This window comes from Musca autumnalis, unplaced genomic scaffold (genome assembly GCF_047663935.1).
Source record: "Musca autumnalis isolate F117 unplaced genomic scaffold, ASM4766393v1 scaffold_2, whole genome shotgun sequence".
In the NCBI taxonomy this organism is placed as follows: Eukaryota; Metazoa; Arthropoda; class Insecta; order Diptera; family Muscidae; genus Musca; species Musca autumnalis.
In genome coordinates, this window is record NW_027411755.1 from 34,277,000 (window position 1) to 34,295,149 (window position 18,150).

General features: G+C 31.4%; 1 protein-coding gene across 2 annotated transcripts in view; it reads right to left on the minus strand.

Moving 5' to 3' along the window:
- Positions 1–2,161: 2,161 nt before the first annotated feature.
- Ance-3 (angiotensin-converting enzyme Ance-3) overlaps positions 2,162–18,150 on the minus strand; it is a 511,373-nt gene continuing 495,384 nt past the window's right edge. For both annotated transcript variants that reach the window (XM_073967517.1, XM_073967520.1), the window contains exons 9-10: positions 3,606–3,746; positions 2,162–3,495 (exon numbers count right to left, since the gene is read on the minus strand). In XM_073967517.1, coding sequence (XP_073823618.1) covers positions 3,168–3,495; positions 3,606–3,746 — 469 coding nt within the window. In that variant the 3' untranslated portion in view covers positions 2,162–3,167. The remainder of the gene's footprint in view (positions 3,496–3,605; positions 3,747–18,150) is intronic.

Consider the following 18,150-nt stretch of genomic DNA (forward strand, 5'->3'; position numbering starts at 1 on the left):
CGTATAGAGGACAGCGAATACAACTTGTGTAAACAAAAATCAAAGCAATGCAAGACCAGGTCCTAAGCTGAACTTTTCCGAAATTTTGTATGGAAGGTACCCGAAGGAGTGGGCCGATTGAGTCCATGTTGGAACCTCATCTTAGTTTGATAGAAATTATACGATGTGCAAAGTATGGACCAAATCGGTTATTCCCTACAAGAGTTATCGTGCGCACAAGTTTTGCGACAATTTTTGAACATTTGTGGGGGAGGTACCTGAAGGAGTGGACCTATATGGCCCATCTTCGAACTTAAATCGAATCTGGACAAGATATTTCGATACCCAAAATTTGAACCGAATCGATTGATCCGTTCGAGAGTTATCGTGCGCACCAGCCAGACACACAGACGGACGGACATTGCTAGATCTACTCAAAATTGTCTGAAACGGATATCGTACAAACATACTTGGGGTCTAAAACCATTATTTCGATGAGGCACATTTTTGGTCGTATCAAAGTGTAAATACCCTCTTTAGCCTAAAGGCTGAGGGTATAAAAAGTGGTCAAAATTTGCATAGGCAGTACCTTTTTTCAATTGTGTATTTGATTCAAACCTTTTCAGATGAGCCAAAAAATTGAGCACAAATATGGCAACACCGTTGTAATTTTTTTTGTGAATGTTGGCATAGTATAGGACTATAAAAAAATATATAGAATGGACCTGTCATCATAACACAACTGAAGAGACCTTAACATATAAAAAGAAAACATGTTTAAACTTATTCAGATGAGCGGGAGTGTATGTGTGTAACCAACATCATGCTATGGGGTTTTATTCATCGCTGACAATTGTAGATATTATCTAGCCTGGAAATCAAGGAACGGCGAACATCTAAACGTAGTACCACTATGGCAGCCAGGTAGGTTTAAGTCAACATATTGGAAGTTTATTTTTTAAGAAATACCGCATATATTAACAGTACACCCATACTCAAGTTTGAATTATTTAGTAAGTGGCGAATGTCTTAATATAGGGCTTATATTCAGACGAATCATAGGCGGTCAAATTAGGTCTGGCAGTTGCAGAGAAATTCAAGGTCAAAATTAAACTTTTGGGTTTTTTAAACTATTTTTCATCAAAATATGTGTGTTTTTGTGGTTTTTATATCTTCCTATGTATTAATGATGGTCAAACACTAACAAATAAACAATAAAATTACCAAAAAACTAAAAAAAAATCAAAAAAAAAAAATCGAAAAAAAAATTCAAAAAAATTTTAAAAAAAAATTTACAAAAAAATTTGAATTTTTTCAAAAATTAAAAAAACTCCTTGGGGTTTTATAAAATTTATATAACTCGTATAAAAACTCATATACTCAAAAAACTTTAATTTGTATCAAAAAGCTGTAATTCATATGGAAAAAGTATAGAAAAACACACAATTTTAACCATGTAATTTCAATAAATTGAAAAAAGTGTTAAACGGACGGAACGGGACGGGTACAAAAGTATATATCGGCTAAAAGAGGAGACTTTCGGGCATCTTACCGTGAAAACAGAACTTTGTTCCATGTTGTTCCACAAAAGTTCTAGTGCACTAAATTTGGAACTTCATAAAATTTAGTATCGGAGGAAAAATAAAATAGATCATGTTGTGTAAACGCTACGGTTATTTACTAAAACGATTTTTAAAGGCCACAATCCTGCCTACCTTATAAAAGAACAATGAACACAACATATGTTATAGTTTCCGAGAAATAGCTACGTCTTTCTCCAGAAATTTGCAAAAATTACGTATTTCCCAAAATGGGGAAAATGTTCGTCTTTAGGGGCACACCACGCCCACACCTTGCAATATTTTGACCTAATTTTTGGTTTCCTTAGTTTCAATATGTTTACTATCGAATCCCATATAGAAAATAAATATCTTTGACAAAAGAAAATTTTGATTTTTGGCCAGGAAAATAGATTCCTGAACCACTGTGCGCCGTCCGACTATTGACTTTAATACTTTTTATTCTCTTTAGATATATGTATGATATGGTACATCGTTTTTATCGCTGTGTTCGGATTTTTTCCTGTTTGTTTTGCCTGCGACTCGAATTCTGATATTGACTATGCAATGTCGGTATGCTTACCATTGCTCCACGGTGACACACAATCAAACAAAATATAATATTCATTTATAATTTAATAACATCATTTATTTAAATTGTCATAATACAAAATGTCTTAATTAAAATTTGGTGATTAGTTTTTAAAGCTACATTTCTAATTACATTTATTTAAACTTAAAATTACAAAAATGTATAATTCATATAAAAATGTAAATTTAAACAATAACATTAACTGAATTATTGCAAAACTAAAAAAAAAATACAAACAATAATTTTATATTAAGAGTGACAGTGGCGTAGCTAGCAATTGCTTTTTGTGGGGGTTGCATTTTAGGAGAGACAATTATTTAATATAGAAATGAAAATATAATAGACCCAGATCAGCTCGGCTATAAAGACTATCATCAGCTCGCCGGCAATAGATTTCACTCAGCTCACCTATAATAGACTCCCTTCAGCTCGTTTTTAATTGACTCCCCTAAAATAGATGTATAAAATAGACTAAAAGCCTGGGTACATAAGCTGCCTCGGCTGCTTGCCTTGCTTGCTTCTGATAAAAGAATAAAAAAGAAAAGGGCAGCCTACTTCGAAATTGGCTTTGCCTTCTTTATTCTTTTATTTTTGTTATGTCAGAAAGAAGTTGGAAAGCACGGCAAGCAGGCGAGGCAGTTTATTTACCCAGGCCTTTATACTTTATAGTATCTCCGACGAATATCGGTGCATAACAAACGGAATGACAAACTTAATAGGTTTGTATCCTACCTCCCTAGACTCCCTTCCTTTCAGAGTATTAATAATAGACTGCCTTCAGTGCGTCTATAACAGACTGACTCTATAAAGACTACCTTCATCTCTTCCATAATATTTTCTTTGTCCCGTGAAACATATTTTTCGAAACCCCCAACCACGCCACTGTAACATAAACTAAGCAATTTTATTAATGACTTAAATTAAATGAATAAAATGACTTGGTTTTTAGTATCAAATTACATTACAGAAACACAAAGAATTACTACACATTTTCGTCATTCGAACCGTTTTAATAGCATCAATTAACAAAACGAACATTACCATTTTAAAACTAATACTAGTAAATATGTAAAAATTACAGATGCAAACAGCATGCCATAGCCTACAGTCGACACCAGCGATGATTGGCCATGATTATAGTAGCCACCGAATACTTGGAGATTGGCTGTTTCTATGCTACGTTTACAGTAATCACCATCATAATTCCAGCCAACATATTCATTGGTACGCAAATTCTCCAAACGCAACCATTCCTCGAGGGGAGCAAAATATTCACGTAATGCTGAGCCGTCGAGGCGGCCTTCGCCCAATGCTTCTTCCATGATTTCCTGCCAGGGTTGGGAAGAGCCTTTGGACATGATTTTCCTGTAAGGAAAAATTAAAATAACAACATGTTAGCAATTCATTAGTACCGTGATAGCTATGTAATTTTCTCCTAGCAATAGAATTGTCAGAAGTGGATGACGGATACTCACTTTAATAAATTGCCAGCTTCAGGGCGACGATAGACATCACATTTGTGCAATGGTTTACGTGGATCATTGGGATCATATTGACCAGCAGCACGACACATGCCACGATAGATTTGAAATTGCAATACATTGGATACAAAATATCTGTGGGGAGAGGGAGAGAAGGAAAAGAAGAGAGGCAACCGCACATTAGTAACTTGAAAAAGAAAAACTGATCTGGTCTAGTAAATCGCATAAAATGCAAACCTAACATTTAAATTTATTGGACTTCTTCAATGATGGCCACCACCAGCACCACCATCATTTGGCCTTTTACACATGAATGCCAATCAATGCAGCACACATATTAGAATATCTTCACGTTTGGCAGCCCTGACCCATTGACATATCAAAAATAAAACCAAAATTACATTGAAAACCTCTTCAAAAACCCCAAAAAAAAAGTTAACTCAAAATAGATGGCATTTTTCATGAAGTACTCATTCATTTATTTTATTTTGTATGTGAAATAAAGCAAATGATTTTTGTCCAAATTTTGTTTCCAATAATCACAGCGGCAGTAATCGCCATCATCACCATCATCGTCATCAAACAAATACCCCATGGGTCTCATAAATATTTGTATATCAACATTCGAAGTTTTCGATGCGTTTCGTTTCATTGTATAAATTTGCAGTTTCATGGATAATTGAAATGATATGTTTAACAATAAAATATATAAAAAATTATTTCAATGAGTTTTTGCCAAAAATATTCCTTGTTGAGTTTGTGTCTTAAGTCTTTTGTTTTCTGTGCCATATAAGGTTGGTAAAAATATTTACAAAAAATAGTTTTTTTTATGACGGTAAATAGGAAACGACAATGCAACTTTTCAAAGTCCTTCAGGGGAAATTATGTCATAGAATAAAACACCTTTAACGCCTTTAACAGAATTCCTTGAGAGCGTCAATTATAGACTAATTTCAGCGCGTCTAAAATATGCATGACTCGCCTTTAAGAGTCCCTTCAGAGCGTCTACAATAGACTCACTCCAGCGGGTCTATAGTAGGCTTTCTATAGTGCGCCTACAATATACTTCCTACAGCGTGTATAATAGTTTTCCATCATCGTGTCTATGAAAGACTCTGTTCAACGGATCTAAAGCAGAATGTTTTCCACATTATATAATGTGTCCTTTTAATCAGCTAAAATGTTGTAATTTTTACTGAATCGTCATGAAGGTGGGGGTCCCAGAGCATAAGAAACCCTTTCCTTTTGGTCGGATAATATTTAGTGCTTGACTAAACTTTTTTGAGAGCGAAATTGCAATTAAAAAAATGAAAACCAAATATATGATATATTAAAACAGACAGTCTGAATTTTAAAACAGTACCAATTGTGAAAAAATTTCTCGATAGTTTGACGTAGAGTATGCATTATACTAATAAATTACCCTGACCAGCCTTAAAATGAAAAAGCCGTGGAATTATCTTGGTCCCTCTTTTATATTAAGCCCCCCCTGGTGTCACATGCTAAGTCGCCACCTGCAAAACTTTCTTTAACACCCATGAAAAGGATAACAACTAAGAACGGCGTTAAGTTCGGCAAGGCCAAACTTGTTATATCCTCCACCACGAGTTGTATTGAAGTAAAATTAGTTTCCTTTCGTTTATGAAAAATACAAAATACCAAATTTCAGCAAGTTCGGTAAAATAATTTGGCTAACCTTCAAAATATAGAAATTCGGGAGGTACTGTTCCATAGGGGCTATATTAAAACGTCGATCAAATTTCTGGCGGAAAGTTTTTACACTCAAAGAAGACTAAATATCAAATTTCCGATATTTCGGTAAAACCTTTAAAATATCGAAAATCAAGAGGTACGCTTTTATGGGGGATATAGGAACCCGCAGACCTATACTGATAGTTCTCTTTTGGAATATTTTATAACACCATGGAAGACTAAATAACAAATTTCAGTCTTTCGGTGGGATATTGACGTCACAACCTTCAGAATTAGGAAATCGGGAGGTACCGTTGTATGGGGGCTATATGAAGGCGTGGACCTATACCGACAAATTTCTGGGAGAATGTTTTATACCCCCAACGAAGGCTTAGTACCGAATTTAAGCCATTTCGGTGTGATAATGAGGCTAAAACCTTCAAAATATAGAAAATCGGGAGGTACCGTTCTATGGGGGCTATATGAAGGCGTGGGCCAATACCGAAAAATTTCGGGGAGAAAACTAAATACCAAATATAAGCCATTTCGATGGGATAATGAGGCTAAACCCTTAAAAATACCAAAAATCGGGTGGTACCGCTCTATGGAGGCTACATGAAGGCATGAACCTATACCGAAAAATTTCTGGGAGAAAGTTTTATACCCCCAACGAGGACTAAGTACCGAATTTAAGCCATTTCTGTGTGATAATGCGTCTACAACCTTCAAACTACCAAAAATCGGGAGATACCGTTCTATGGGGGCTATATGAAGGCGTGTACCTGTACCGAAAAATTTCATATGGAACGTTTAATACCCCAAATGAAGACAAAATAGCAAATTTCAGCCATTTCTGAGGAATACTGAAGTCGCAACCTTCAAAGCACCGAAAATCGGAAGGTACCGTTCTATGGGGCCTGTATGAAGGCGTGGACCTATGCCGACTAATTTCATATTGAAAGTTTAATGCCCCGAATGAATACCAAATACTAAATTTCAGTCATTTCGGTGGAATATTAAGGCCACAACCCTAAAAATACCGGAAATAGGGAGGTACCGTTCTATGGGGGCTACACTAAGACGTGGACATGTACCGGCCAGTTTCTGGAGCATAGTTTTATACCCCCAACGAAGGCTAAATACCAAATGTCAGCCTTTTCTGAGGAATATTCAGGCCACAACCTTCAAAGCTCCGAAAATCGGGAGATACGTCCTATGGAGGCTATATGAAAGCGTGGACCTATACCTACTAATTTCATATGGAACGTTTAGCAACCCAAATGAACACCAAATACCAAATTTCAGCCATTTCTGAGTAATATTGAGATCACAACTTTCAAAACACAGAAAATCCTGAGGTATGGGGCCTATATGAAGGCGTGGACCTATGCCGACAAATTTCATATGGAACGTTTAATACCCCAAATGAACACCAAGTACCAAATTTCAGCCATTTCGGTGTGATAATGGGGCTGAGTCCCTTGCGGGGTTTCCTCCATCGGCACCCTCCCATTGGCGAATTGGGGACGTTCTGCTTGCAGCTTATGCAAGGTGAACATCGGGGAAATAAAATACCCCAGGGTGACCAAAATCTAGCCTAAGGAACGGCAGCTGGTTCCTTAGTACAAACGATGGGAAGAAGTCGAAGCGACTGGTATGGCTATCTTTGGTAACGGAATCCTTACAAGCGGCACTCGTACAGCGGAATGCGGACGTCGGTCTTGGTGCAAGCGGTTCGCTTTATAAATGTGATTAATCGAGGTGGGATGACATCTTTTATCTAGCAGCCCCAGTACCATCATAGGATTCAGCGGACCAATCACCCACTAATCCGAATTACACAACGATTACAGAAACTTCTACAGAAATAAAAACAAATGAACCTCCAACTCGATGACGACCATTGGCTCACGGAAAAGGATACGAATAGGACAATGGACCGTAAAAACGCTAAGAGAGACATCAAGACTTGCGCAGCTTGAGCAACAATTAAGCAAATATAATATCGCCATCCTTGAAATAAGCGAGATGAGATGGCTCAAGAGCGACAAAATCACGTCAAAAAATGTAAATGTCGTGTTGTATAGTGGTAAAGATTTGAAGCATGAAAGCGGTGTGGGTTACTTGATAACCTAAAAAACATGCTCAATCTCTCAAATATTGCGACCCTGTCCCTGATCGCATCATTACTGCTCGATTTTATACCAAAGCAAACAAGTGCATTACCATAATCCAATGCTACGCACCGACGGAAGAGGCTGAAGACACAATTAAAGACGAATTTTATTACCAGCTCACAACCACCCTACACCAGACCCTAAGAGAGATATAATAATGCTCACTGGAGACTTCACTGCAAAAATAGGAAGCAACAACGCTGGATTGAGTGAGATTATGGGAATACACGCAATGGGCACGATGAACTGTAACGGTGAATGGTTTGTTGAGCTATGTCAAATGAAACGAAACCAACTAAAAATACAGCAGAATAACAACATGGATTTGAAAAGCCAATATAAAGAGGTAGCAAAACAACTAAAAAAATCTGCCACACATGATAAACGTGCATATCTAAGCCGAGAACGCTGCCGGAGCGAGAGCTACTTCAAATAATCGGTCGCATATCAAACAGCAATAAGCATAGGAACCAACTGATCAAAGACATCAACGGAAAACTGACTACAACAACAAAAGACCAAACCCGAAGATGGAAAGAAAACTTCGAGAGTATAAACTATGACGACGGCACTTCCCGTTATGAAGCCACAGTCAATGTACGTCCTGAAATTAGCAATAACATCAATGAAGCCACCCCCGACATCGAAGAAATAAAAAGTGTCATAACAAACCTAAAGAAAAAAAATAAAGCTCCTGGAGAAGACTGAATCCCACCCGAACTACTTCAAACTAATCTCTCAGCAGTAACGAAAATACTCTCACCATATAACAAACATGGACGCATTAAAACATGCCAGATACATGGACAAAAGGAGCCATTATCAAAATCCCTAAAATAACTTTTAAATACCATATATAAAATAATTGCTACCATCATAAGCGACAGATTAAAATGTGTTGAGCAAGCATTGAGAGAAGAACAAGCTGGTTTTAGGCCCCATAGAAACTGTTTGGATCAAACGACCACACTCAGAATAACTATGGAACAGTCATTCGAATAGAGATAGCCGCTTTATCTCGTTTTTGTTGATTTTAAAAAAGCTTTTGACTCCATAAAGCAATATGGGATGCACTGTACTCGAAGGGTGTTCCAGCAAAAATTGTTAATTTAATACGGTTGATGTACCAAAATGCCTCTTTGCATGTGAGGCACAATGGGATGATCAGCGAACCTTTTTATAAAAACGCCGGTGTAAAACAGGGCTGCCCACTATCACCACTTCTTTTTGCCATCGTACTTGACCAATTCAATTCTTCTCTTTATTTCACAACTGATGTCGTTTGTTGTGCTTACGGAGGTGCCGAGATAGACAAAGTCCTTTACTACCTCAAAATTATAGGAACCAACTTCCACAGTCGGTCCGAGCTCAATGGACGCATTGCGCGTCGACAGCATCAACTTGGTCTTCTCACCGTTTACCGCCAGACCCACTTTAGCAGATTCTTCTTCGACCTTTATAAAGGTATCAGTTACTTCTTTTACTGATCGGCCCATGATGTCTATATCATCAGCATAAGCAAGTAACATGTGACTATTGGTGTAGATTGTGCCACTTCTTTTGACGTTTGCCTCTCGTATAACCTTTTCCAGCAGGATGTTGAAGAGATCACACGACAGGCTGTCTCCTTGTCTGAAACCTCTTTTGGTCCCAAACTCTTCGGAGAGGTTCTTTCCTATTTTAACTGAGGACCTCGTGTCAGTTAAAGTCATTTTACAAAGTTGGATGAGTTTTGCGGGGATACTAAATTCAGACATGGCTTGGAATACCTTTGAACGCAGCGGGATGTCGAATGCTGTTTTATAATCGACAAAAAGGTGGTAGGTGTCGATCTGCATCTCTTCTCCAGGATTTGCCGCAGGGTAAATATCTGGTCAATGGTGGACTTGCCAGGTCTAAAGCCGCATTGGTATGGTCCAATTATCTCGTTGACCATAGGCTTTAGTCGTTCGCACAATATCCCTGACACGTTCTTGTAGGCTATAGGGAGCAGACTTATGCCCCTATAGTTAGAGCATACAGTCTTATCTCTCTTCTTGTGGACTGGACATAGGATGCTCACGTTCCAATCGTCGGGTACGCGTTCTTCCTTCCAGATGGTGCTAACTAGCTGATGCATACACCTTATCAGCGTGTCGCCTCCGGTTTTGAACAGCTCGGCTGGTAGGCCATCTGCTCCTGACGCCTTATTATTCTTCATCCGGTTTATTGTTGTCCTTACCTCATCTTGGCTGGGCGGTATACATTCAATACCATCTTCTGGGATTGGATCTGTGGTATCTTCACTGCTATCGGATACCAACAGTTTGGAAAAATCTTCTTTCCATATCCTGAGCACACTATCTGTATCAGTAACCAAATTACCTTGTTGGTCTCTACAGGAGGATATGCCTGTACCAAAGTATAAGTTTGATGCTTCACTCTTTGGTAGAATTTTCGGACTTCGTTCTGTCTCCTGTACATCTCTGTTTGTTCACACTCCCTCTTTTCCATCTCTCTGTTTTTTCTACGGAAAAGTCGTTACTAGCCCGACGTTACTAGCCCGACGCCCAAACCCAAGTTTTTAACGTTCTTATGGGTTTTGATATACCCTCCATATTGTGATTGATTGTTATACAACAGATTGGTGTGGTTCGTGGGACGGTGGAATCATCGGTCCATATTTCCTCAAAAATGTTACCGGTGAGAACGCAACCGTCAACGTGTCATGATAACCGCTATTTGATGCCCGAAAATTAAGCTTATGATCTCGTTTACATTTGTTTTCAACAATACGCGCCACAAATCAATGGATTTATTGAGAGAACACTTTGGTGGGCGGATAATTTCTCGTTTTAGGCCGGTTCAATTTCTCGTTTTAGGCCGGCCACCAAGATCATGTGATATGCCACATTTAGACTTTTTCCTGTTGGGGGATGTTAAGTCTAAAGTTTATGCGGACAAACTCGCTTCGATTCAGGCCTTGGAGCAAAACCTAACGCTCGAAGGAGTTATCGAAAATTTGACTCAACGGATGATAGACATAGTCTTTAAAAATAAATAAGTGCCAAGAAATTTTCTTTCAAATGACAATATTCAGTTTTGAGTCCGTTCTCGAATAATTTCGCTGAGGACTTTCCAGACTAAAAATTCGAGGAATTCCACTAGAAAATCAAAAAAAAAACTTCGTGTAATATCTATCTGCTTATACAACACGCTCGGATTGGGGCCAACATTTGCTGAGGCATCATAATGGCTGCCCTTTTTGGTAACAAATCTAAATTAATTGCTATTTTTCAATATTATAACATTGTCAAATTACACGGATCCGTGTTGCACGTGAACAATGGAAATATTTTGAATTTTGACAAAATTATTTTCCCATTACCTTGTTGCAAATCAACACAACGAACGAACAACAAACGGACCTACATACTTTTCTATTATAATTTATTGTAATAAATTTTTGATTTATGACAAATTTTATTCGCTTTGTTGTCACCAAAAGCCAGCGCGAATTACAGATGAAAGAAACGAAGTTGAAAATATAACAGAACGAACCGGGCAAATGAATGAATGGTCAACTGTAGAGAAAAAAAACAGAAATTAACAATTGTGTAAAATTGTCACCATAAAACTTCTCACATTTACGCCTTAACAAAGTAAAATGACTAAATATACCAAACAATGACCGGGTTTAGTGGAGTTTTTGTTGCTGTTGTAGTGTTTGTGGTGCTACGCCAACACCAATACCGAAAAAAGACACCAAACTTTGCATGTCTATAAATAGTTTACAATCTAAACCATGACTGGGTTGTAAATCACGATTTGTTTCGATTTGAACCATATTAAATAAGACCTCTCTCTGCCGCTTTGTTCCTTTGTATTAGTTTTTTTCCTGAGCAGTTAGACTAGATTTGAAAACTATACAACTCGGCAATGATTGCACATGGCTATTGTTATGTAAAAGGATATAGAAAATGCAATACAAATGAAATGGACATGGACAATAACAAAAACTGCAACAACAACAGTTGGAGAATATGTTTATGCATGTTTTTTGGTAGTTATGTGAATTAACAAATAAACCCACATCGTCATCATAAACGGCAATAACCAAATCATAAAATTGTTGCCCAAACCACAACACACAACCGAACGGCCAGCCGGACTAGGCTAATAAACAATAATCTCAATGTGTAAAGTGGGCGTTATTTGTGGTTGAGCCAGGACGAATTGGATGTGCACTCTTCTAGACAAGTCCATGAAGCAATAACAATCCTAACTAGCAACAAGTAAGACCGGCGTTAAGTTTGGCCGGGCCTTCGAACTACCCAAAATTGGCGGCGCTGTTTTATGGTATTATATGAAAAATTTGAGGTGGAAAGCTCTATACCGCCAACGAAGACAATATACCAAATGTGAGCCATTTCGGTGTGATATTGAGGCCACAACCTTCAAAATACCGAAAATCGGGGGCTTTATGAAAACATGGACCTATACAAATAAATTTCAAATCTTTAATGGGATATACACTTTATCCCATTAAAAACCAAATACCAAATTTCAGGCAATTCGGTGGGATATTGAGGCCAAAATCTTAAAAATACCGAAAATCGGAGGGTACCCATCTGTGGGGGCTATATGAAGGGGTGGGCCTATACCAACAAGTTGTATACCACCCAACGAAGACTAAATACCACATTTCAAAAATTTTTGTGGGATATTGAGGCGACCACAAAAAAATCGTGGATTTTTTAAAAAATATTTTTGAAATAATCGTGAATTTGTTTAAAAAATATTTTTCAAATAATTGTGGATTTTCTAAAAAAAAATTTCTAAAAAAAAATTCAAATGGATTTAAAAAAAAATCAAATAATCGTGGATTTTTTAAAACAAATATTTTTCAAATAATCGTAGATTATTTTAAAAAATATTTTTCAAATAATCGTAGATTTTTTAAAAAATATTTTTCGAATATTCTTGGATTTTTTAAAAAAATATTTTTCAAATAATCCTGGTTTTTTAAAATATTTTTTAAGTAATGGTGGATTTAAAAATAAATATATTTTTCAAATAATCGTACACATTTTTTAATATTTTCTCAATAATCTTCGATTTTTTAAATAATCGTGGATTTTTTAAAAATATTTTTTCAAATAATCGTGGATTTTTTAAAAAAATAGTTTTCAAATAACCGTGGATTTTCTAAAATATATTTTTCAAATAATCGTTGATTTTTTAAAAAAATATTTTTGAAATAATCGTGGATTTTTTAAAATAATATTTTTCAAATAACCGTGGATTTTTTAAAAAATATTTTTTCAAAGAATCGTGGATTTTTTAAAAAATATTTTTCAAATAATCGTGGATTTTTTAAAAAAATATTTTTTAAAAAACCGTGGATTTTAAATTTTTTTTTTTTTTTAAATAATCGTGGGTTTTTTAAAAAATATTTTTCAAATAATCGTGGATTTTTTAAAAAAATATTTTTCAAATAATCGTGGTTTTTATAAAAAATATTTTTCAAATAATCGTGGATTTTATAAAAGATATTTTTCAAATAATCGTGGATTTTATAAAAGATATTTTTCAAATAATCGTGGATTTTATAAAAGATATTTTTCAAATAATCGTGGATTTTATAAAAGATATTTTTCAAATAATCGTGGATTTTATAAAAATATTTTTCAAATAATCGTGGATTTTATAAAAAAATATTTTTCAAATAATCGTGGATTTTATAAAAAAATATTTTTCAAATAATCGTGGATTTTATAAAAAATATTTTTCAAATAATCGTGGATTTATTAAAAAATATTTTTCAAATAATCGTGGATTTTTTAAAACATATTTTTCAAATAATCGTGGATTTTTTAAAACATATTTTTCAAATAATCGTGGATTTTTTAAAACATATTTTTCAAATAATCGTGGATTTTTTAAAACATATTTTTCAAATAATCGTGGATTTTGTAAAAAATATTTTTCAAATAATCGTGGATTTTGTAAAAAATATTTTTCAAATAATAATGGATTTTTTAAAAAATATTTTTCAAATAATCGTGGATTTTGTAAAAAATATTTTTCAAATAATCGTGGATTTTATAAAAAAAATATTTTTCAAATAATCGTGGATTTTTTAAAAAATATTTTTCAAATAATCGTGGATTTTATAAAAAAATATTTTTCAAATAATCGTGGATTTTATAAAAAATATTTTTCAAATAATCGTGGATTTTATAAAAATATTTTTCAAATAATCGTGGATTTTATAAAAAAATATTTTTCAAATAATCGTGGATTTTATAAAAAAATATTTTTCAAATAATCGTGGATTTTATAAAAAATATTTTTCAAATAATCGTGGATTTATTAAAAAATATTTTTCAAATAATCGTGGATTTTTTAAAACATATTTTTCAAATAATCGTGGATTTTTTAAAACATATTTTTCAAATAATCGTGGATTTTTTAAAACATATTTTTCAAATAATCGTGGATTTTGTAAAAAATATTTTTCAAATAATCGTGGATTTTGTAAAAAATATTTTTCAAATAATAATGGATTTTTTAAAAAATATTTTTCAAATAATCGTGGATTTTTTAAAACATATTTTTCAAATAATCGTGGATTTTTTAAAACATATTTTTCAAATAATCGTGGATTTTGTAAAAAATATTTTTCAAATAATCGTGGATTTTTTAAAAAATATTTTTCAAAGAATCGTGGATTTTTTAAAACATATTTTTCAAAGAATCGTGGATTTTTTAAAACATATTTTTCAAAGAATCGTGGATTTAATAAATGTTTTTCAAAGAATCGTGAATTTTTTAAAACATATTTTTCAAATAATCGTGGATTTAATAAATGTTTTTCAAAGAATCGTGAATTTTTTAAAACATATTTTTCAAATAATCGTGGATTTAATAAATGTTTTTCAAAGAATCGTGAATTTTTTAAAACATATTTTTCAAAGAATCGTGGATTTACAAAAATCAAATAATAGTGGATTTCAAAAAAAAAAAAAAACAAATAGTCGTGGATTTTTTTAAAAATATTTTCTAATAATCGTGGATTCTTTAAAAATATTTTCTAATAATCGTGGATTCTTTAAAAATATTTTCTAATAATCGTGGATTCTTTAAAAATATTTTCTAATAATCGTGGATTCTTTAAAAATATTTTATAATAATCGTGGATTCTTTAAAATTATTTCTAATAATTGTTGATTTTTTAAAAAATATTTTTCAAATAATCGTGGATTTTATAAAAAATGTTTTTCAAATAATCGTGGATTTTATAAAAAATATTTTTAAAATAATCGTGGATTTTATAAAAAAATATTTTTCAAATAATCGTGGATTTTATAAAAAATATTTTTCAAATAATCGTGGATTTATTAAAAAATATTTTTCAAATAATCGTGGATTTATTAAAAAATATTTTTCAAATAATCGTGGATTTTTTAAAACATATTTTTCAAATAATCGTGGATTTTTTAAAACATATTTTTCAAATAATCGTGGATTTTTTTATTTATTTATTTATTTATTAACATTTATATTTATAAGTAAATTACAAATATAAGGAAATAGCTCTGGCTACTGAGGCCTTAAGCTAAAATAATACTTTAGATATACAAATATAGGTATATTAACAAATAAATATAAGAATATTTTGAATAAGAAAATATACTTTGGATACAAGGTTCTTTATATGTAGTTATATAGGTTACTTTGTTTTAAAAAATTTATTATTTCAAGTTTCAATGATATATTGTGTGGATTTTGTAAAATTTCAATGAAGTTATTGTTAGGAAAACTTTTATTAATACAGTTTTTAATGTATTGGCAGCTTGTTAACAGATGATTCATGTCAAAAACATTTGAGTTACAAAATTTACATTCTTTTTTTAGGGCTTTATTCATGATACAATCATGAGTAGCTCTACAGTGTCCCAGTCTTAACCGAATAATTTTTATTTGGTCAGTTCTGGAAAGAGATTTTTCGTTTTGCAGATAAGTTTTTATGTTGGTTTTGCTATTGTTAATGTATTTGTACCAGTCAGATGACTGTTCCCATGTTAAAAGTTTTTTATTGGAAAAATCGTTATTGATAAATTTCTTGATATCATTTGAAGATAAATTTTCTGTGGTGATAAGAGGACATCTGGAAGCTTCCTTTGCAACCATATCAGCGAATTCGTTTCCTTTTATATTAGTGTGTCCTGGGACCCATACAAGTAGATGTTTTTTATGGTTTATAATATCCCTAATTAGGGAGGCATATATGTTGTCATTATTATGACTGGCAATGCAGTCAAGAGCTGATAGTGAATCAGATACAATGGCAAATTTTCCCCTTAAGTTGTTGGTATATTTAATAGCTATATAGATCGCTATAATTTCAGCAGAAAAGATTGATGAATATTCGGGTAGAAGTGATGACATTATAATTTCTTCATTATTTACTATACTGTAACTAATACAGTTGTCTGATTTCGATCCATCTGTATAAATAAATTTGTAATGATCGTGGATTTTTTAAAACATATTTTTCAAATAATCGGGGATTTTTTAAAAAATATTTTTCAAATCGTGGATTTTATAACAAATATTTTTCAAATAATCGTGGATTTTATAAAAAAATATTTTTCGAATAATCGTGGATTTTATAAAAAATATTTTTCAAATAATCGTGGATTTTATAAAAAATATTTTTCAAATAATCGTGGATTTTATAAAAAATATTTTTCATATAATCGTGGATTTTTTAAAAAATATTTTTCAAATAATCGTGGATTTTATAAAAAATATTTTTCAAATAATCGTGGATTTTATAAAAAGTATTTTTCAAATAATCGTGGATTTTATAAAAAATATTTTTCAAATAATCGTGGATTTTATAAAAAATACTTTTCAAATAATCGTGGATTTTATAAAAGATATTTTTCAAATAATCGTGGATTTTATAAAAAATATTTTTCAAATAATCGTGGATTTTATAAAAAAATATTTTTCAAATAATCGTGGATTTTTAAAAAATATTTTTCAAATAATCGTGGATTTTTAAAAAGAATTTTTTAAATAATCGTGGATTTTTAAAAAATATGTTTCAAATAATCGTGGATTTTATAAAACATATTTTCCAAATAATCGTGGATTTATTAAAAATTATATTTCAAATAATCGTGGATTTATTAAAAAATATTTTTCAAATAATCGTGGATTTAATAAAAAATATTTTTCAAATAATCGGGGATTTTTTAAAAAATATTTTTCAAATAATCGGGGATTTTTTAAAAAATATTTTTCAAATAATCGGGGATTTTTTAAAAAATATTTTTCAAATAATCGTGGATTTTATAAAAAATATTTTTCAAATAATCGTGGATTTTATAAAAAAATATTTTTCGAATAATCGTGGATTTTATAAAAAATATTTTTCAAATAATCGTGGATTTTATAAAAAATATTTTTCAAATAATCGTGGATTTTTAAAAGAAAATATTTTTCAATTAATCGTGGATTTTTTAAAAAATATTTTTTTTAATAATCATGGATTTTTTTTCTAAACAAAATATTTTTCAAATAATCATGGATTTTCTTTAATAATTTCTCAATTTTATAAAAAATATTTTTCAAATAATCGTGGATTTTATAAAAAATATTTTTCAAATAATCGTGTATTTTTAAAAGAAAATATTTTTCAATTAATCGTGGATTTTTTTTTAATATTTTCTCAGTAATAGTGTTTTTTTAATATTTTCTCAATAATAGTGGTTTTTTTTAATATTTTTCAATTATGGATTTTTTAAAAAAAAATATTTTTTTTAATAATCCTGGATTTTTTTTCTAAACAAAATATTTTTCAAATAATCATGGATTTTCTTTAATATTTTCTCAATAATAGTGTTTTTTTTTAAATATTTTTCAAATATTCGTTTTTTTTTCTAAAATAATATTTTTCAAATAATCATGGATTTTTTTTAATATTTTCTCAATAATAGTGTTTTTTTTTAAATATTTTTCAAATATTCGTGGAATATTTTTCAAGTAATCGTGGATTTAAAATATATAATTTTCAAATAAGCGTGGATTTTTTTAAAAATATTTTTCAAATAATCGTGGATTTAAAAAAATATATTTTTCAAATAATCGTGGATTTAAAAAGATATATTTTTCAAATAAGCGTAGATTTTTTTAAAAATATTTTTCAAATAAGCGTAGATTTTTTTAAAAATATTTTTCAAATAAGCGTAGGTTTTTTTAAAAATATTTTTCAAATAAGCGTAGATTTTTTTAAAAATATTTTTCAAATAAGCGTAGATTTTTTTAAAAATATTTTTCAAATAAGCGTAGATTTTTTTAAAAATATTTTTCAAATAAGCGTAGATTTTTTTAAAAATATTTTTCAAATAAGCGTAGATTTTTTTAAAAATATTTTTCAAATAAGCGTAGATTTTTTTAAAAATATTTTTCAAATAAGCGTAGATTTTTTTAAAAATATTTTTCAAATAAGCGTAGATTTTTTTAAAAATATTTTTCAAATAAGCGTAGATTTTTTTAAAAATATTTTTCAAATAATCGTGGATTTAAAAAATATATTTTTCAAATAAGCGTAAGTTTTTTTTAAATTTTTTTTCAATAATTCAATATTTTTCTTGATATATATTTTCAATAATAGT